The 22,907-nt window shown below is 42.0% G+C and overlaps 1 protein-coding gene across 1 annotated transcript in view; it reads right to left on the bottom strand.

Annotated features, from left to right (window-relative positions):
• The window catches only part of LOC126252474 (membrane-bound alkaline phosphatase-like), a 188,785-nt gene that overhangs the window by 51,668 nt on the left and 114,210 nt on the right, over positions 1-22,907 (bottom strand). The window contains exon 4 of the mRNA XM_049953368.1: positions 21,249-21,453. Within this exon, the coding sequence (XP_049809325.1) occupies positions 21,249-21,453 (205 nt within the window). The remainder of the gene's footprint in view (positions 1-21,248; positions 21,454-22,907) is intronic.

Genomic DNA, 22,907 nt, shown 5'->3' with positions numbered 1-22,907 from the left:
GCCAACAGACAGAGTAATGGCATCGCTACCAGAACCTCATCTGTGTCTACTCTGTAATAGGGAATCTTCACAGCCAGAAGCCCCAGTCTGGTGCAGACGTGTGAAGCATGCACGCAACCAGGCCATGGAGATTGACTCGTGCTTCCTACAGGCAAGTGAGCGAATTTCAAAGAAGTCAAACGGCCTTCCGAGTGTCGGGATGGTCGTTCCGGAGAATTGCCACACAAGCTGAACGTTCTGCGTCAACTGTGCAACGATGCTGGTTTCAGTGGTCACTTGAAAATTCATGTCCCCTTTGAAGAGGTTCCGGACGTCCACATTGTACAGAAGACGGCCACGATGGTCGTATTGTAAAAGCAGCAGTGGTACACCGTACAGCTAAGGTAAGGGGACTTGTGAGCCCGCAAGTGTGAGCCCAGAAGGGTCAACACGAACTTTTGTGAAGAAGTCATGAATAATGAGACTACAGGCACGACTCCTCTAGCCCGTTTTCCACTCACACCACAGAGCCGACGTGCACGGCTCGACTGGTGCCGTCAAATGTTCACTTTGAAGATGGAATGGCACGACGTGGTCTTCAGCGATGAAATTAGATTCGGTCTGCAGGTGAGTGATGGTGGCTTGCGCGAACGACGTAGATCTGGTGAGCGCTGTCTCGTAGAGTGCGTTCGTCCAAGACACACTGCCCCCCCCCCCCCCAAGGCCTTATGGTCTGGAGTGCGATAAGCCACAACCCTCGTTCATCTTTGATGTTTCTCGAGGCGACGCTAACCAGCTCCCGGTATGTGCAGAATGTTTTAGACCCGTTCTTCTGCCATTCTTATAACAAGAAGGTGATGTGTTGTTCCTACGGAATAATGCTACCCACACACTGCTCGTGAAACTCAACGTGGTCTGCAGGACGTGCAGTAACTTCCCTGGGCAGCATGATCTCCGGACTTGCCTCCAGTCGAGCTCATATGGGATATGATGGGATGAGAAGTGACTCATGCGACTCGTGACCAACAACTCTTACAGAACTATGTCAGCAGGTCGAGCAGGTGTGGCATAACATATCCCAGGACAGTAGTCGCCATCTATGAGATCAACTGGCTCCCAGAGTCAGCTCCTGCATTGCCGCCCTTGGAGGCTACACCACGAACTGATTTGAGTGTTTCAGCATCGGGGGATAGCCGGTACCTCAGAACCGCTTGTGCTATTGATCTGTAAATGTAATCGTTTCATGTACTCCATATGCACTATTACAACAATAAATCTTGAGTGAATTAGAAACCTCTAAAAGTGTGTACTAATTGCTTTTCCTGCAGTGTAGTATCACTTGGAAATTCGATAGCTAGGAAGTGCACTGAAGACGAGCTGCAATGGCTGCAGGAAAAATGTGAAGAAATCGAAAAAGAAATATCGACAAGTCAATACAACGGTCAAACAAAGGGCAAACGCAGAGGAGAGAGAGAGAGAGAGAGAGAGATCTGACAGGCAGAAAGAGAACGCTGAAGACTGCTACAGGGAGGAGACAGCAAACGTCGCAGTTAATAATATAAGCAAGGCCTAAGAATAATCAAACGACGTTCATAGGGTTTCTTGACCTAGAAAAAAATGTTCTAAGACGTAAATTGTTGATGTTCAAAAGTCTCAGCAATATAAATCTTTCGCTACTATTGTACGATCTGCAGACATGATTTATTATAGTCCGCCCCGTTATCTCAATGCTCAGCGCGTTGGGTTGGCACGCACGGGTGCCCAGGTTCGATTCCCGACTAGGGAGGGAGATTTTCTCACCTCGGGGACTGGTTGTTGTGCTGTCCTCATCATCCTTCCATCCCCATTGTCGATGCGTAAGTCTCCCAATGTGGCGACGTACTCAATAAGACTTGCACTTGGCGGCCGAACTTCCCGTCTGGGAACTCCCTGCCACTCACGCCATACGCTCATTTCCATTTTTCCATAGAAGAACGAATGACGGAACTAAAAGAAAGATTAAGGAGGTGATTAAAAATCAGGGTGGAAGGAAATCAATGATAAGCTTTGCTGATATTATTGCCATCCTCAGTGAAAGTGAGGAAGGAATGCTGGACGAGTTAAAAGATATAAACACTTTGCGAAGTAGGCGAAGTGAAGCAATTCTGCTAGACTGGACGGAATAAAACACTTGACGAAGCGAAGAGGTCATAAAAAACAGACTAACAGATGCCAAAACGGTATTCCTGGTCGAAAGACGTCTACTTGTATCAAAAGTCGGCCTCAAGGAAGAAGTTTCGGAGACTGTACATTTTGAGCGCAGGATCGTACGTGTGTGAAACGCGTACTGTGAAAATAATGGATAAGAAGAGAGTCGAGGAGTTTGAGGCTTTCTAATACAGAAGCCTGTGGACTGATGAAATAAGAAATGAGGAGGGTCTGCCTGGAATCCTCTAGGAGAGGAACATGTGTCAAGTATTGACAAGAAGAAGGGGTACGGTGATAGGACACGTGTTTAAACATCAAGAAATAACTTCCATGGAAATACATGCACAGGATAAAAACTGTAATAGAAGACAGGTACTTGAATATATCCAAAAGATAAGGACGTTGGGTTCAAGTGTTACCGTGACATGAAGATATTGGCATAAAAGAAAGGTTCGTATAAAAATTACTCGGAGGACTGATAAGCTTAAAAAATTATAATCATTTTACACCAAACATCATATCCACATCGCTCTTTCTACGCGTGACATACAGATACATGCGTGTTGTTGGCGTTAACTACTGTCGATTGTCACCGTTCTCCAACAACAAACTTGTTCAGGAAAAATAGACAAGAATCGAGTTTGAAATTTCCATAACAAATCCACACAATGCTGTGCAGCAAATCTACATATTCGTAAATGGAAAACAAAGAATAAGCATTTTATCAACATGTCAGATCCCACTACGCAGGACCCATTTAGAAAATAACGTTGTCTTTTGCTTCAGCTCACACCATTTTAATTCGTGCGACCATTCGTAGGGGTATTATAGCGTGGGCATGGCGCATGTGAGCTATCGCTTCTGCTAACATATCGTATTCACACAGTGCTTCGCGAGGTGAAGAAAATCGATATGACATGTGGTTGCGTGTCGAGGGCGTGGGTTGCGTAACAACAATCTGACAGAGACGTTTCTGATGTTCGCAGTCCACGGCTGTCAGAATTACCAAATTGCACCATCTCTCGCCTCTGTCGTCTGCACGCGAATACTAATGAAATGAATTTACTGATACAGTAAGGCTGGAATTACTAGACTACCCAAGGAACTACAACTCGTTATTACATTATCCAGCGGAGGAAGTTTTATGAATAGGGCTGGGATTTTTATGACCTACAAATCACCATAATATGAGCAAAAATATGCCACTACCACCAAAGATTTACAGAAATGGATAAAATAATATTACTATATTAAAATGAAGTAAAATTTCTGTTGTAAGACAATAACAAATTAGTTTTTAATAGCAGACTAATTATTTGAGTAACATTCACAATAGAAACAAGCGAAATTATGTCGTTAGCTGTAGTATGATTTTTATGTTCATATCACAACACAGTTAATAAACGATGTATTCTTTTTGTACATTTTCATTTTTACGTCAGTTCATGAGCTTCGAGTTGCAATATAAAATGACTGGCGTTTATTTGGTAATAAATATGCAACCAGTTGCTTTTTTACGATTTATTCAACCATGAACATGTTTTCGAGCCACTGCAGGCTCATCTTCAGATGGAGGTGTTACAGAAACATTATCTTGTGGTCCACTACTCGCACAATAATACGAGCTTACACCATTTCATTGCCAAAAGAAGTTTTTCCATTTGCTAGGGGATAAAATTAATTGCAGAATTCTAGAAAATGTAGCACGGGTGAATAAAATTGCATGAAAAAAGTTCTTCACTTATTGAAAGAGTGAAAATGTGACTTATACGACCATTTACTTACTAAAATACGCCCTGTCAGAAGGAAATATGCATAATATGACTTAACAGATTACAGAATTTGGTTTAGTTTATTCACAGCAAGCATTTATTTGTATTTAAGAAACATGTCGGTCTTATCGAAAAATATACGGCCCCTTTCATAAAATCTTGACCCCAGGTACAACGATAGTAGAGAAAACAGCGAATCTATTGTATGTTAGCTACGACTCATGTGAATGTACACCTTCATTTAAATTATCTGTGAGCATACACTGAGATAAACAAAGTCACGGGGATACCACCAACATCGTGACGGACCTCCTTTTCCACGGCGTATTCCAGCAACTCGACGTGGCATGTCCATGGCTTCGTTGGGTCCGCTCCAGACTCGATCCCTAACATCAGCTCTCGCGAACTGAAATAGGGACTCATCTGACCAGGCCACGGTTTTCCAGTAGTCTAGTGAACAACCAATATGGTCACGAGCCCAGGAGATACAGGTGATATCATACTGACGGCATAGATACTCGCGTCGGCCGTCTGCTGCCATAGCCCATTAACGCCAAATTTCGCCACACTGTCCAAACGGATACGTTCGTCGTACGTCCCACGCTAGTTTCTGTAATTATTTCACGCAGTGTCGCTTGTCTGTTAGCATTGCACTGACAAATATATGCGAACGCCGGTGCTCTCGCTCAGTAATGCCTGAAATTTGGTGTTCTCGGCACACTCTTGACACTCTGTATCGCGGAATATTGAATTCCCTAACAATTACGTAACTGAATGTCCCACGTGTCTGTCACCCACCCACTATTATTCCGCATTCAGAGTGTGTTAATTTCCGTCGTGCGGCCATAATCACGTCGGAAATTTTTTTACATGAATCATCTGACAACAAATGACAGCTCCGCTAAGGCACTGCCCTTTAACGCCTTGTGTACCCGATACTACCCCTATCTACATATGCGCATATTGCTCTCCCATGACTTTTGTCACCTCAATGTAAATAGGACCGTGTTTTGTGAACAGACTATCCGGACTGGGAAAGTACTGTTGTACACCAATTTGGAAGTGAGTGTCAATACGTCTGCCATTGTTTGAGACGTTCATTAACAATTGAATTATTATTGTCTTTTTATATTCTGAGCTAGCGACAAAACATGGAAGATACTTCTTATGTGGTTCCTGACGTAATGGTAAGTCAACAACAGGCACCCGTTTACTAGTCCCCTGTAGAGGCAAGTACTGTAGCATTTACTTGTGGTCTGATAATAAGTTCGAGATGCATATTATAACAAAAAATTTAGTCAGTAACGTATGTAAATATGAAATATTTCCAACAGCCTGTGTTCAATACCTGTAACATGTTTTATAAAATTTAAATACGAAGACAACCAGCCTGATGCTAAGTAACTCTATTGTGGTAGCAGTTTCAAAGAAGAAAACCTTAGCATATGTATGTATAATCCAACAGTATATTGAAAATGAGCTTTCTGTCTCAAGCGATACTCAACAATGTTGTGAAAACAGAGACCCCTGCACTCTCGCTACAAAATAAATTGATGGAGAAAGTAACATCTCGTGCATTCCTAAGAAGAGATAGGTGCGAAACCTACAATAATTTACGCAATCAGACCCTGGCAAAAAATATTTCACTAAATCTCAAGGTGTTCTTGTCATAAGTAAAGTTTAATAACAGGTCTAAAAATTCAATATCTCGCGGGTCGGATTGGTAGTAAACTGATGTCTGCAAACAGAAAGCAGAAATATTAAATTTCCCGTTTAAAAATGTTTTTACGCATGAAAATATAGCCGAATGAATATCTGACGGCAGCGCAGGCTCGCAAATCAGAGATGTCGATATTAGCATCCCCTTTATTGTAAAACACAATTACATACAGGAAACAAGACACCAGACTCTGGCAGAATGCCAGAGTTTACACTGGATACTCTGCGGAATTAGACGTTTCCGTAGCTCGTATTTATCGAGAATTTCCTGCCCAGGGGATCGCCTCTCGAGTCCGGAAAATAGAGCAGGTCTTTCCTGTGTACAAAAGCGGTAGATCAGGCGCACAGAGTTATACGAGGGCTATCCACAAAGTACATTACGTTTTGGAATTAAAAATAAATAAAGTATTGGAAATTTTTTTTATTATGTACAGATGAAAGCCACACTTAAATACTACTTTTCTACATAGTTGCCATTTAAATTAAGGCACTTATACGAGGCCTGTTCAGAAAGTAAGCTCCGATTGATTGCCAAATTGAAACCACAGTGAACATCAGAAATGTTTTACTTGTAACAATTAGCTACACCTTTCAGCTACTTCTCTATATAGTCGCCGTTCTGACTTAGACTTTTGTCATAGCGTTGTACCAACTTTTCAATAGCATCATAGAAGGCAGCCGCCAGTGCTTTCCGCCAATTCTCCACGCTGGCCTACACCTCATTGTCTGTGTCAAAATGTTGTCTTCAACGACAGCGGTTCATGTGACCCGAGATGAAACTCAGGGGGAGACAATTGCGGACTGTATTGTGGGTAATCTAACATTTCCATTTGAAAACAATGCAGGAGCATCTTTATTGCCCCTGCAGAATGCGGCTGAGAATTGTCTTGAAGAAGAAACAGCACGACAGTTATGTAATGTTAGCTGCATAGCTTCAGGCGAATTTTCTCACCAGGCCCTCGTACTTGGCGGCAGACACTATTTTCTAGACATCTTTACGCACTCACTGCGAGCTCAGAAATAAGAAGAGCGACGTGATGCTAACTGGGGTTATACTAGAGACACTACCCAACACATCTGTGCAAAGCTTTATCGGATTTTCATAGTCGTTTCCATTTCGCGACCGATCGGAGCTTACTTTCTGAACGCCCCTCGTAGTAGCGATGGACGAGCTTGGAAATTCCTTCGTCGTAAAATTCGGCCGCCTGCGCCTTCAACCACGTGGTTACCTCTTCTTGAAGCTGTGCGTCGTCATCAAAACGCTGCCTAGCCAACCACTTCTTCATTGCTGGGAATAAGCGGAAGTCGCTCGGTGCCAGGTCGGGACTGTACGGCGGATGAGGAAACAACTCCCACTTAAAAGATTCGAGAACTTCACGAGTGACATTTGCCGTGTGGGCCAGGGCGTTGTCGTGAATCAGCAAGATCTTTGAGCCCTACTTTCCCCTGCGCTTGTTTTGTATTGCTCTTCTGAGGTTGTGCAGAGTTTGGAAATACCTTTGAGAGTTTATTGTAGTGCCTCTTTCCAGTAAATCCACAAAAATCACACCTTTTCTGTCCCAAAAGACAGTCGCCATCACCTTCATTGCCGACATTTCTGCATGCATTTCTTGGGTTTTTGGGGGGAATTTGTGTGCCCCCACTGCATTGACTGCAATTTTGTCTCGCAGTTCACATGCTTAACCCATGTTTCGTCGCCAGTAACGATGCGATCGAGTAATGAGCCGCCATCTTTCTCGTAAGCGTCGAAAAACGTTAACGCTGCAGCCATTCGCTGATTTTTGTGAATCTCTGTCAAGATTTTTGGTATCCATCTTGCACAAAACTTGTGGTAACCAAGCTTTTCGGTAATGATTTCGTGCAACAAACTTCGTGAAATTTGTGGAAAACTCATAGAGAGTTCCGTTATTGTGAAATTAACGGTTTTCACGGACCGCGGCATCGACTTTTTCGACAAGTTCGGCAGTCACTATGCTGGGTCTTCCACTTCGCTCTTCGTCGTGAACGTTAGTTCGGCCATTTTTAAATTTTATGACCCATTGACGCACTCCACCTTCAGTGATTATGTTGTCCCCATACACTTCACAAAGCTGCCGATAGATTTCTATCGGTGTACAGTTTTTTGCAGTCAGAAACCTTATTACAGCACGCACTTCACACCTCGCGGCATTTTCAATTAACGCTGACATTTCAAACTGTCACAGTAACTCAACGCAGTACAGCACGAACCTCTCACTAGCACGGCAGGATGCCGACTGGAGCGGCGGAATGCCATGACACCAAGATGGCCGCGCTAGCCCCGCCCGTAACGGACACAAACGAAAACGTAATGTACTTTGTGGCTAGCCCTCGTAGCATCATTTAGTTGGTTTCCAGCCATTTCAAGATCCTGGTGTATCCGCCAAGCTCAAACACTGTGACGACACTGGGGGAAAAAGAAGGTTCTTTCAAGAAATGAGCTCGGATATATACTTACTTACTTAATTACTTATCGCGAATGGACCCAGAAGGATCACGCAAAGCTTTCTGACGTCGTTTCTTCCATACTTCTTTCATTCGTTCTCCATGTTTTCTTTTTCTTTCTTCTGTCCATTTTGTTCCTGGTCTCTTTAGTACTTCCTTCTCCGACAATACATTCCACTTTTCCACCTTATTTCTAAAAGTTTTTCTATCTTTGACATCTTTAAGTTCAATATTTGCTTTTTGTAAATCTAATTTTACTTGGCTAATCCATGGTGTTGTTGATTTGACTTTTTCTATGTAAGTGAGAATTCTGTTGGTGAGTCGTGTGGGGGGAAGTCTAGTGACATGTCCATAAAATTTTAATCTTCGCCTTCTTATGTCTGCTGCCAGGTTTGATATAGTTTCTGTGGTTCTTCTTGATTGTATCCGGTATCCTTCTTCTGTTAATTTTGGACCTAAAATCTTTCTCATAATTTTTCGTTCTTCTTTCAGTATTTTTTCTAAATCACATTTTGTGTGGAGTGTGAGCGTTTCACTAGCATATAGTGCTGCTGGCTTAATTACTGCGCAGTAGTGTCTGATTTTTGTGTTCGAGGAGATGCATTTTTTATTGTATATTTCATGTGTCATACCATATGCTCTCTTCATTTTCTGTTGTCTGATCTTCTGTGCAACTTTCTCTCCTCCGGTTGGCTCCAAAATTTCACCTAGGTATTTAAAATGTTTTACTCTATTTATTTTCCCATATTTTGTGTTCAAACTGTGTATATGGAATTTTGTACAGAAAAATTCTGTCTTTTGAAACGAAATTTGTAAACCTACTTTCTCCGCGCATTCCTTAAGGATCTCTATTTGTTTGGTGGCGATTTCTTCATCATCTGCAAGTATGGCCAAGTCGTCCGCGAATGCTAAACAAGATATCTCCACGTTGTCTTTGGTTCTACCAAGATGGATTGGTTTCCAGTAGGATTGATTTTTTAATTCTTTTTCCCATTCCTTAATGACTTTATCCAGGACTATATTAAACAAAAGTGGAGATAGCCCGTCACCTTGACGTACTCCAGTTTTTATGAGAAAAGCTTCAGAGATTTCTCCCCTGAATTTAACTTTAGATACAGTGTCTGTCAGTGATTCTTTGATAAGCCTTAGTGTTTTGGAGTCAAGTCCAATTTCCTCTAAAATGTTAAACAAAGATTGCCGGTCAATTGAGTCATAGGCTTTCTTAAAATCTACAAATGTACAAATTCTGGGGGCATTTCTAATTGCTTTGTGTTTTAATATTGTCTTTAAATTAAATATTTGTTCTATGCATGAGCGACCAGGGCGGAAGCCTGCTTGATAATCACCAATTTGGCATTCCAGCTGCTCTTGTGTTCTTTTCAGCAGGCATGTTGAGAGAATTTTGTAGGTGACTTGTAAAAGTGAGATTCCCCTGTAGTTATTGACATTTGTTCTGTCTCCTTTTTTATGTAACGGGTGAATAAGGGCACATTTCCACTCCTCTGGTAATTTTTCTGTTTCCCGTATTTTTGTTATTATTTTTGTGAGCTCTTGCAACGTCTTTGGTCCTAGGTTTTTTAATAGCTCTGCAACAATATATATATATATATATATATATATATATATATATATATATATATATATATATATATATATATACACTTGTATGATACGCAGCATACTTTATTCATGCACGACAGCCTGGAAACAATTAATGCAGGTGAATATGTAGATCTTTGCAGATTCCCGATTGACTTTCCACACAGCATGTAATTGTCAACAACTAACTGTGATACGGTCATAATCACAGATGTGATCGACTCTATGAATATTTGGCTAGTATAACCCAATACCACCCAGGATTGTTCATCGTTTAAGCTTACCTGGACGACATTCGAAGAGGACGAAGCTTTTGGGCCGCATCGTTGAGGGGAAAAAAAGAGAGGACGGTCGGAGGTATATAGTTAACACATTTAAGTAATTGAGACTATATTAATTTATAATTCTTTAACTAAGAAAGCTAGATGTAAATAATGGGATATTTTATGTATGAAATTTCATTAACAAGTTTATATATATATGACTACAAATAATAGAATTAATGTGATATTTGATTTACAGTACCATTAGATAGTAAACATTAGCAACATTTATTGCAATCCATATGAAGGTTTCTAACCAGTACCGAGTTTTAGTGATCAGATCTAGGGAAAGGTTCTTTATCCGAACTGTACAGAAATAAAACCAAATTTGACTGTGTTTAGATAAATTAATCCCATTATACATCTCTAAATCTTTAGTTTCGGAGTTACAAATAAGATATCCGTAAAATAACTGACCAGCATGTCTGCCGTTTTGATCGGTTACGAGCCTCTGAGGGTTCATCTATAGCACGGGTAACAATTTTAAGAACGGGATGGACCGATAAAAGAACAGCATCGTGTGGCGAGCGTTTGAAATTGAAGTTGGAAATTGAAGTTTATCATTGATTTGGGCCCCTGGTTGGACACCCATTGCAGCATCCTATATTGGACGGCAGAAGTTCAATAGAAACGAAAGTAACATCCGGCGTGCCTCAAGAAAGCGTAACATGTAAGGACCTCTAATCATCACAGTGCACGTAAAAGTTTATGCAGAAAGTGTCAGCAGCAGTATCAGATTGGTCTTTAATGAATTACTTATTGTAATGAGTGCAGGTCTCTTTAAATGTGGGTAATTGCAAAAGTATCAAATGGTTCAAATGGCTCTGAGCACTATGGGACTTAACATCTGTGGTCATCAGTCCCCTAGAACTTAGAACTAATTAAACCTAACTAACCTAAGGACATCACAAACATCCATGCCCGAGGCAGGATTCGAACCTGAGACCGTAGCGGTCGCTCGGTTCCAGACTGTAGCGCCTAGAACCGCACGGCGACTCCGGCCGGCGCAAAAGTATCCCATTACAATATTTGATGTGAACTTTTGTGTACACCACATTCTACAAGTAGTTAGCGATAATAGTAAGAAAATACGCGAAATATAGCAATAACGTAAAACTAGTATTAGGGAAGCAGAGGACAGGTTTGTTAAAGAGGTCCGGGAAAGTACTTTGGATCGAGACGCGAGGACAATTCGGCGTTGTGTTTGTTTGGAAAATTTTACTTTAAAATTGAGTTACAAGGTTAGTGTACTATTTTGAGGGCAGTAGTTTTCTGACTAATTTGAAGCGTCCAACAGAAGGCTTCCTCTATGGCAACAACCTTTTTATATCACAGCAGCACTTACATCCAACTGCCTCAATTATTTGAGGAACATATTCCAGTCTCTGTCATCCATTACAGCTCTACAGCTCCCTGTTATACCACTGACGTTATTTCCTATTGCCTTATGACATATTCACTAATCCTGTCCCTCCTTCTAATCAGTGCTTTCTACAGGTTTCCTTCTTGGGCGATTCTGCACAGAAAATCCCCTCTTTCCTTTTCTTACCATTTCCATTTTTTAACATCCTTCTACAACACAAAACATGGGAAACGCTTCAGTTCTCTTCTTTTCCAGTTTCATCTTAATTCAAGTAGACGATTAACTTCAGTAAAAAGCTTTGATCCAGATGTACATTCCCAGAAGTTTCTTTGTCAAATTAAGGCCGATGTTTCAAACAGGTAGACATCTTTTGATAGCGAATACCCACTTTGCTTGTGCTAGTCTTCTTTTTATGCCCTCCTAGCTTTCTCCAACACATGTTGTTTTGCTTGCAACTTTTTACTTCGTTTATGTCGTGGTTCCTACCTCTGATGTTAAGTTTATGATAATCTCACTCCTGCTACTTCTTATTACTTTCGTATTCCTTCGATTTACTCTCAGTCCATATTATGAGTTCAGTTGATTGCTGATTCCTTTTAGTATGTCCTGTAATAATTCCTCGCTTTGACTGAGGTAAACAATTATAAGCGAATAGTATGATTCATATTCATTCACCCTGAATTTTAATTCATCTCCTGACCCTGTCTTCATGTTCGCCATTGATCCTTTGATGTACAGATTGACCAGCAGCGGACAATGACTGGAGCTTTGTTTTACAGTCGTTTCACTCCGGGAACTTATTCTTGGTCTTCCATTGTTTCTTCTTGGTTTTTACACATACTGTATGTCACTAACCTTCTTACTCCGTTTTGCACTTTCGACCGCTTTTTCTAGGACAACAAATGCTATGAACATGTCTTGATTTTTCTTAAGTCTTGGTTTCATTATCAAGCACGATGCCAGAAGTTTCTTTCTAGGGGCTTTTATCTTTCCTGAAGCAAAACTGTTCGTCATCTAACAGAGCCTCAATTTTATTTTCCGTTCATGAAGCATGATTTGTTAAGCAGAACATGCGATCTTTCTCGCACGTATTTGCCATTGCTTTTACTGGGATTGCATAAATGGTACTTTTTTCCTGAAGTCTGAGGGTACGTCTCCAGTGTCAAATATTCCACACACTAACTGGAATGGTCGTTTGGTTGCCGCTATTCTCGATGATTTTAGAAATTCCGAAGAAATGTTATCCATTCCTTCTGCCTTCTTTAATCACTGGCCTTTATAAGCTTTGTCAAACCCTTTCTGTAGTACCGGTCCTCCTTTGTTTTGTCAATTGTGTTCGATTTCTTCTTCCATCACGTCAGTAGCTAGTCGTTTTTTTCATCAATCCTCTCTTTCCTCTACGTTTAACACTGGAATTAACCCTCCACTCTTAATGTTGACAGCTTTGCTTTTAATTTTGACATTTCTATGTTTTGACGATGTCATTCGCCGAACATTTATTTTTCGACCTCGTCACATATTTCTTGCAGTCTTTTCACCTTAGATTCGTAGTCCTTCCTATTTGTTAATTTTTAAATGCCTTCTTCTGCTGTTTTCCTGGCTCTCACTGAGCAATTCCGTACTTGCTTGTTTCATAGAACATGTGTGTCTGTCCAAATTCTGTGATCGCCCTTTTTGGAGATGTGTCTGTTCCTCTTGAAATGAACTGCTTACTGTGGTGTTCATTATCGCAGTATCTCCGCTTTTGGGTATATCAAATACACGTCATTGTCCTTCAGTTATTCTCTATCCTACTTGTTTCCATTTTTATTCTTCCTGATATTTCTCTTAAACTTCAGCCTACCATTCATCTGTACGAAATGGTGTTTTGAATCTGATATGTCTCGCATTTCAATATTTGAGTTCTGTATGTCTGTCTAAGTGTGCTGTAATCCAATTGGTATCTTCCCGTGTCTCCAAAACTTTTACAGACATACTTCTTCCTCTTGTGATTTTTCAGCAGTGTATTCACTATTATTAACTCGAGTTTACCGCAAAATTCAAGTAGCCTTTCACCTACACTCTTCGTACTACTGACTCTATATTGTCCCATAATACCGCCTCAAGTCTCTTTATCACTGAGTTCAAATCCTTGGTTCAAATGGCTCTGAGCGCTATGGGACTTAACATCTGTGGTCATCAGTCCCCTAGAACTTAGAACTACTTAAACCGAACTAACCTAAGGACATCAGAAACATCCATGCCCTAGGCAGGATTCGAACCTGCGACGGTAGCAGTCGCGCGGATCCGGACTGAGCGCTTAGAACCGCTAGACCACCGCGGCCGGCTCAAATCCTTCGTGATTTTCATATTTTCATGTCCCTTTACACATTGAGTTACCCGTTCAGTGCCTCTGTTCATCTCCTGCTTGCGACGTTTGTAAGTATGCTTGAATTATTGTTGTTGGCGTTGATTAGCTGTTGATTTTGAAGATATTAATCCTATTATTGAATTGCTCAGAGTAACTCACTCTCTGATCTTCATTCCTATTCGTAACGCATCCTACCCTCGATATAGTTTCCTGCTGTTTTTGGTATTACCCTAAATTCGTGTCAACGTAAACTATTACCTTCTTTCCACTTCGTTGATATCCACTATATCTAGAATGAGACTTTTTCTTAATCCCCTACAACAGTTAAGCTTATGACAATCCACGATCCTTTCATTAGTTAGTCAATCCTTATTCCGTGATCATCTCTCCAGTGTAGTATCCTGCCAGAGAACCGAATCGGGAGCTAATCTGGAATCGTTTGCCAGTGAAGATATCATGGTGACTCGTTTTCAGTTAAACGCCACATGACATTAGATGTGTATTTGCTGCAATGGTTTTTCATTGTCATCTGAATCCTCATACCGTTGACAATTGTCAATCCTTCCCCCTGGAAGGGACAGTTTCCCACTCCAAGAGTGAGAGGGCGTCCTGATCTTCTATTTGTTCCTGCGCCCTCTTTGACAAAGCCGTTGGCAGAACGAAGATGATTCCTTACAACGAATGTCTTCGGCCGCCATTGCTGAAGATTTCTTAGTCAAAAAGGCGACCTCGGGACCGAAGATAATTAGATTACTAGATAGAAGCTCTACCATTTCTTTCGCTACCCCTTTTTCTTACTTTTTTCCTTTTTTCATTTTCTTTCCATTTCTCATTCCTTCACCTTCTCAGCCTTGTTTCTGTGCTTTTTATCTTGTTAGTCGAAACATAGTTATTCTAGAAGGTGAAAAATGGTAGTTGATCTATCTATTTCTTTTGATGTGACAACTAGTTATTCCGCTATTTTTGTAAAGTAAATCTCTTCTCGAAAGTTAATGAAAAGACGTTAGTCAAGAATGAAGTTTCATGCGACAAAGACGCCATCATGAACACCTCAACGAGGCCTTGTGAAAGGGCTACGAGAAGCTGCATCCTCCTTCTGCAACAATGCAGAAAACCTTGGCAAGAATACAGCCACTGTACATAATTGCTGGCAGCGGAAGTCACGAGAATGTACGGTCGCAAGAAAGACGGGGCTCCAGATGGCCACTTGGCACTATCGAGAGGGGCGACCATCGTAATCTGTGAGGGACTCTGGCCCATTGTACTGCATGTGTAGCAGCAATTTGAGCAGCAATTGGCACCACAGTGACACAAAGAACTGTTACAAATCGGTTTTTCAAGAACAGCTCCGAGTCAGATGCCCTGTAGCGTGCATTTCACTGACCCGAAACTGTCCCATTTGCGGCTTCAGTGGCGTTAAGCGAGAGCACATTGGAGGCAGGGTAGATGTCTGTTGTGTTCTCTGATGGAAGCTGATTCTGCCTCGGTGCCAGTAATGGCCATGTGTTGGTTAGAAGGAGGATAGTTGAGGGCCTGCAACCTACCTACCAGCGTCCTAAATACACTTGACCCACACATAGGTTTATGATCTTGCGTGTGATTTCATATGACAGCAGGAGCTCTCTCTTGGTTATCCCACTCATCATGACTGCAAATTTGTACATCAGTCTGGTGATTCGATCTGTTGTTATACCACTCATGAACAGGATAACAGGGGATGCTTTCCAACAAGGTAACACTCGTCCACATACCGCTGCTATAATCCAACATGCTCTACACAATGTCCACATGTTGCCATGGCCTGCTCGATCACCAGATCTGTCTCCAATCGAGCACATATGTGACATCATCGAACGACAACTCCAGCGTCATCCACAAACAGCATTAACCATCCACGTGTTGAGCGACCGAGTGCAAAAGGCATAGAATTCCATCTCAGAAATTGATGGCTGCAACACAAAGCATCCTTTTGCATGCTTTCTTTCAACATTCTGATTCTAACAGTGGTTATTAATGTAGCAGCATTTCACATATTCAATGTCTTATCTCGAGCTTGTATCAGTTAGTCACCTTGCAGTGTTAATCCTTAAATATGTTACCTAGACAAATGTATTCCATAAATTTCATTACTCTCCATTAGTTATTTTTTGGTGTTGCAATTTTTATTCCGACAGTGTACTTCACTTAGTACTTAGACAAAAGTCTGCTTCTCTCTGCACATCTTACAGACCATTCCGGAAAACTGAGTCGAGGTTCTCGTCTGTCTTAAATTCAATATACAACTGTTGGTTACGAACCTACAGTTGCAATTATTTCGTTTCCTTAGACCCCCACGTACCCATCTGACATTAAATTTGTAAATATTACCTCGAAAGACACAAATTTACAGTACTTTAACGTGGTTAAATGTATTACTATGAGAGTATAGTTTGTGAACACTAGTGTGTCTAGGAAACGCAGGCAGACAGTGTGATTAACTGGACCTTTTCGGTTGTGGTTACTCTGGACTATCTTATATGAGTTGGTTCATGCAGTTCTAAGGAAATTGTATTTGAAGTAAATCATAAACTCATTACGCCAAAATTTTAGTAATAACGGTGAGTTATATTAATCATTCTCTATGATAATTAGAGCGATTTGCCTTAACCACTGGACAGGAAATCTTCATTACGACGGCATACAAATAAGTAAAACTTAGCCAATGACATTGCATACGTGGCTTACAGTCGGATTAAAAGATTGTTAGCAGCCTCAAAATATAGTTAAATGTTGCGTATTTTTGTTGCACTTGTGCCAGGAAGGGCTCTCGACAAGAGAAGTGTCTAGGCGTCTCGAGTGAACCAAAGCGATGTTGTTCGGACATGGAGGAGAGACAGGAACTGGCGATGACATGCCTCGCTCAGGCCGCCCAAAGCCTACTACTGCAGTGGATGACCGCTACCTACGGATTATGGCTCCGAGGAGCCCTGACAGCACACCACCATGTTGAACATTCTTTTCGTGCAGCCACAGGACATCGTGTTACGACTCAAATTGAGCGCAATAGGCTGTATGATGCGCAACTTCACTCTCGACTTTCATGGCGAGGTCCATCTTTGTAATCACGATCCCATGCAGCGCGGTACTGATGGGCCCAACAACGTGCCGAATGGACAGCACACGATTGGCATCACGTACTCTTCACCGATGAGTGTCTCATATCCCTTCAACCAGACAAAAGCTGGAGACCTGTTTGGAGGCAACCCGGTCAGGCTGAAAGCCTTAGCACACTGTCCAGCAATGTAGAGGTTCCCTGCGTTTTTGGGGTGGCATTACGTGGGGCCGACGTACACCGCTGGTGGTCATGGAAGGCGCCGAAACGTCTGTACGATACGTGAATGCGATCCTCCAACCGATAGTGCAACTAAATCGGCAGCATATTGGCGAGGCATTCATCTTCATGAACGACAATTCTCGTCCCTATCGTGCACATGTTGTGAATGGCTTCCTTCAACATAAGGACATCGCTCGACTAGAGTTGCTAGCATGTTCTGCAGACATGAACCCCATCGAATATGCCTGGGGTAGATTGAAAAGGGCTGTTTATTGACGACGTGACCCACTAACCACTCTGAAGGATCCACGCCGAGTAGCCGTTGAGGAGAGGGTCAGTCTGGACCAACAGTGCCTTCATGAACTTGTAAATAGTATGCCACGACGAATACAGGCATGCATCAATGCAAGAGGACATGCTACTGGGTATTAGAGGTACCGGTGTGTACAGCAGTCTTGACCACCACCTCTGGAGGTCTCGCTGTATCATGGTACAACATGCAATGTGTGGATTTCATGAGCAATAAAAAGAGCGGAAATGATTATGTTGATTTCTATTCCAATTTTCTGTACAGGTTCCGGTACTCCAGGAGCCGATGTGATGCAAAACTTTTTTTGATGTTTGTATATTGTGTGGGTCAGTAGTGAAAAATTTCTTTTGTGGGCCTGCCAAACTGATGTGACATCACGTCACATCAGGTCATTGTGAGAGGATATAGTCATTTTTTCCAGTCGACATCAACACATAAATCTCTTGCATCCTAAAATGTTGCTTAATTGATTGTCAGCTGCTATTTACAGTAGTGTGCAACACTTAAGGACGAGAGTAAGTTTCGCACAATGTGTCACTGCCAAATAAAATAGCCCGATGTAGCTCGGAACAAACGTAGAGACAATTGCTCCGTCATATTACAGAAAGTAAATGAAAGAAATACAGAATGAATGAACGGAAATGACACTTTTAGTCAAAGGGTATAATTACACTGAAGTGACGATGATTCATGATGGTCCCCTGGACACTGCAGAAGACATGACATGATTCTTAATAGCGATTTTGATCATCGCGGTTGGCAGTACATGTTTTGCAACGTGCTCCCATGCTGGCAACGAGTTTGGTAAGTTCTTGTGGTGGTGCATTCAACACCAGTGCTGAACGTAAACTCGTATGGCAGGAGTAGGGAACAAATAATGCATCCACCAACATCGTCGAACATGATAGCTTTGGTGGAGCAGGTGGATGGTGTTATGGTGTGAGCATGCATAATACTGCATGGATGTACTGAACGTAAGACCATTGGGCACGCTACATTCACCGGTCAACGGTATTTTGAGACAGTACTCATTCCACTAGTGCTTAAACGACCATACATCAATTGTCAACCGTGCTGGTGGAACAATGGAACTCTTTACCAAGGTTATGGCCAGCATGCGAAGACGTTGCATATCATGCATTGTCGTCTGTGGTGATTACACACCCTATTAAGGACAATGTTCGGCATTTTGTAATGTCCAGGGATCATCATGGATAGCGGTGACTTGAGTTTTATTATTGTCTTAGAACAAAAGAGTCATTTTTGTTCGCCTCATGTCGTATTTACTTCAGTTACGTACTGTACTACACAGTAGCATCTCTTCCTACGTATGGTCCAAGTTTCGTCATGTATATTACTTTTCAGCCACACCTCATATGAAAGTTACTTTCGTCGTTAAGTTTTCCACACCGATGTAGCAGATTTACGGAAGAGATCGAAGTAGCGTCAGAGGTGAGTGATCTACGAACCGACCGCCTTTTGCTATTACGACAAGCGACATCAAACGAAAATTCATGGCGAGTGTTAATTAAAGGTATGCGACGACATTCAACCACGACCCCCGAAGTGTAATGGACACGTAAATCTTTCTACTTGTTTTAGTTGTCCTTTGTATTATGGTAATCATTGTTACTACAAGTGACTCATTATCACAGATATCAGTTTCGATGTAGAAATTCTGAAAGAGGCCAGGTTTACCTGTTACCTTTAGATATAATATATTTCCATCATGAGTGGGTTTCGAAACCATCTGTCCTAGATGGATTTCAGAGAAGGCATTTAGTAATACTCCACAGTGTGCCTTGTCATGCCCACCACTACCAAAATTGTAACTATCGCAATGTATTATTAAATGATCACAGTCATCTACTAATTTTAATTTCAATAATTAACAGCCTCAGTTGCACCGTTTGCCTTGAATTTACCTAGGTTTCAGTAGGGTTCACCCAGCTTTCTACATAATAACAGTAACTACCGATTGTCCATAGCGGACATCGTCAAGGTAAAACTACAAATCCATAAATTATCGTCTTATCTGGAACTGCCTCGGCCCCACTTCGCGACCGCTATGCGTCGGCCACGAGTGCTGTACTGGAACTGAGGCAGTTAATTATTAAAATTAATATTTACACAGTTGCTGACAGGGCCGCGAAATGTTGAAGATATTTACAGTCATCTACGTTGTTTAGAGTACATTTGCCGAACTTCGGTATAAATGAACTCAGAGTTTCTCTAAGGTTTTCGGTTACATCAGGAATCGAATCTGGTGGTCGGTGGCACAATACAATTTTGACTTAATTCCCACCACTGATACTGTGTCTTTCTCAAATGATTTCGCACGCAGCTTCAGGTCCTGTCTCCGTGGATTTGAATTTATCTACTGCTACGTGCGCACCACCTCAGATTATGTTAGCCTATGATTTTGGCATATTCTTAAATTTTCCTCAAAAATTTCAGTACTGGCAACTTCAGATTTTAACCAGCTTTCTGTAAGTAGTTTTATGTGAACTTCGCCGCTTTGTAGGCTCTCTTCAGGCTCAGGCAGTTTGTTGCGAATTCTTCAGTAGTTAACCGTTAGGATTTTAAAACTATCACCTTTGGGAAGCATGTCTTTGGATCATTCGGGTCTCCTACAACTACCCTTAACTGGACTGCATATTGAGTGGCCTTATCTACAAAATTCTTGTGTATCCTCGCCCCTTCCCCCACAGTCAGGTAACTAGATAGCAGCTTGTAATTTGTAATTTACACCCCACTAGTTCACGTGTGATCAATTTAGGGGACCTTATAGTTCTCAACCATCAAATCTATGAATTCCTTACCTTATCTTGTCACGGAACCTTTATATAGTCTTATTCAAGCCTTCCACACGACACTAAACCGAGGAGCCACGATCTGTAGTGGGAATGATGCTACAGGCAGTGGGCGTGTGGAAACTCCGCTGGCAAGACTGATATTCTCAACCTTCTCTGCGTGTCAATGGAATCATCACCTCAGAGACCACACGACAGGCATCGTTTGTCCGATGTGCCCCTCAGTTTGCAGTTGGTTACACCATGTTCCTGTAATGGCTGCCGTAATATCCTCCTCAAGATGTTGAATGAGCCCCAGGCGTATACAGTGAGTGAACATGCTGTTCCTTTCCATCACTTGCTTATATTTCCCTGCGGAGTACCATTATTCTCCATGCGTTTGAACTGCCAGCGATTATTAGGTCCCGTACCCAAGTGTCTGACTCCCCTTGACAATGAACATAGCTCGTTTTCCAACAAGCGAAATGAATCTCACTGGGTCAGTTTCTCGACGAGAATTGTTTACATGGAATACACTAACTTCTGTCTATCATCAGCAACCCTAATATTCAATAATTTTCAAAATAATTCATTATCAGCCGCTCCATAATTTCGTCAGAATGTTTCAGAAACAGAAGGACGTAACTGGTTTTCTGTAAGCCTCCAGATCACCTAACCTCAGCCTTGATGAGAACTTTAGAGTCATCATCGAGTTGGACGACTCCATTCCTTGAACTAACTTCGACGAATCTCAGAGTTTTGGGCCACAGTTCAATATGTCTCCCAATACCTTCGGTGTCCTGTGGAGTCCACGCCTCGAGGAGTCGCCACCGTCAGAATGAAAGGGGATGACACACACTACTGGAAATATGTCTCTGATTCAAATATTCTTCAGATACGTATTGTTAGTTGGGAGTTGGAACCGTGTAACGTTTTACTCCGCCACTATACGCTGACCACTCATTCTGAAAGCGTATGTAATTCATGTACGAGGAGTAGAAGTCAAACAAAATACATCATATGATAAATCTTATAACAAAATAGAAAGAAATCAGTTTTATGGGAATATTTTGTATACCGAGTATGTAGTCCTTCTCGAAGGTTTCTTTCTGGAGCAGCTGTCCTCGGCTCCAGATGTAGCGGCTGGACACACCGCGAACGTACTTGTCTGCTTTCCACTCCTCGATCAAATTTCGTCCGTCGAGGCGGCTGCCGCAACCAACACCATCTTCGTCTTCTACTGTGTTCGGTCGGAACATTGCACGACCCCCGCCCAATACGACCTGAAACAGATACGCTGAACATAGTTTACTCTAGTTGCGTGCAGGACTGTGCACAATTCCGTGAAATGCTAATACCTCGCTCTTCAGCGTAATACTACGTGACTTCAAATCAAAACATAAGTGCCATACTTCATACAAAAAATAAATTTTAAAGATACTTATTAACATCTAGTCGTTCCCACGTTAATTGTTCGTTTCAAGAAGGTACTAATCAATAATAGCTTGTGTCTAAGACACCCAGTTGAAATTAAGTATGTTTGTATCGAAATAAAACAATGTTCGAAGTGGAATAGGAAATTATAATTCATCTCAACAATAGCTTTCGGGGTTCATAGTTGTTTTTGCTTTCCTGAACTTGCCTTTTCCGGTGGAAGTAGTCAAATAAAAACAGTATTATTTGAAATTACACGTTAGTTAACACTGTTTCCTCTTGACAATTAAAAACTTTCTAATCATGAAGAAAACACAAGAAGCAATACACACACACACACACACACACACACACACACACACACACACACATATATATATATATATATATATATATATATATATATAACACTGAAGAACCAAAGAACCTTGAACACCTGCCTAATATCGTGTAGGGCCTCCGCGAGCACGCAGAAGTGCCGCATCACGATGTGGCATGGACTCGTCTAATGTCTGAAGTAGTGCTGGAGCGAAGGATCGAACTGGCGCAATGAATCCTGCAGGGCTCTCCACAAATTCGTAAGAGTACGAGAGGGTGGGGATCTCTTCTGAACAACACGTTGCAAGGCATCCCAGATATGCTCAGTAATGTTCATGTTTGGAGAGTTTGGCGGCCATCGGAAGTGTTTAAACTCAGAGGAGCGTTCCGGGAGCCACTCTGTAGCAATTTTAGATGCGTAGGGTGTCGCATTGCCCCGCTGGAACTACCCAAATCCGTCAGAATGCACAATGGATATGAATGGATGCAGGTGATCAGACACAGTGCTTACGTACGTGTCCCCTGTTAGAGTCGTCTAGACGTATCAGGGGTCCCATATGACTCTAACCACACACGCCCACACCATTACAGAGCCTCCACCAGCTTCAACAGTCCGCTGCTGACATGCAGGGTCCATGGATTCATGAGGTTGTCTCCATACCCGTACACGTCCATCCGCTCGATACAATTTGAAACGAGACTCGTCTGACCAGGCAACACGTTTCCAGTCATCAACAGTCCAATGTCTGTGTTGACGGGCCCAGGCGAGGGGCTAAAGCTTTGTGTCGTGCAGTCTTCAAGTGTATACGAGTGGGTGTTCGGCTCCGAAAACCCTTATCGATGATGTTTCGTACAATGGTTCGCACGTTGACACTTGCTAATGCCCCAGCACTGAAATCTGCAGCAGATTTCGGAAGGGCTACACTCCTGTCACGTTGAAACGATTCGCTTCAGTCGTCGTTGGTCCCGTTCTTACAGGATCGTT

Source organism: Schistocerca nitens, chromosome 4, assembly GCF_023898315.1.
Source record: "Schistocerca nitens isolate TAMUIC-IGC-003100 chromosome 4, iqSchNite1.1, whole genome shotgun sequence".
Classification (NCBI taxonomy): Eukaryota; Metazoa; Arthropoda; class Insecta; order Orthoptera; family Acrididae; genus Schistocerca; species Schistocerca nitens.
Note: the sequence above shows the minus strand (reverse complement) of the source record. Positions and strands in the feature narration are given on the sequence as shown.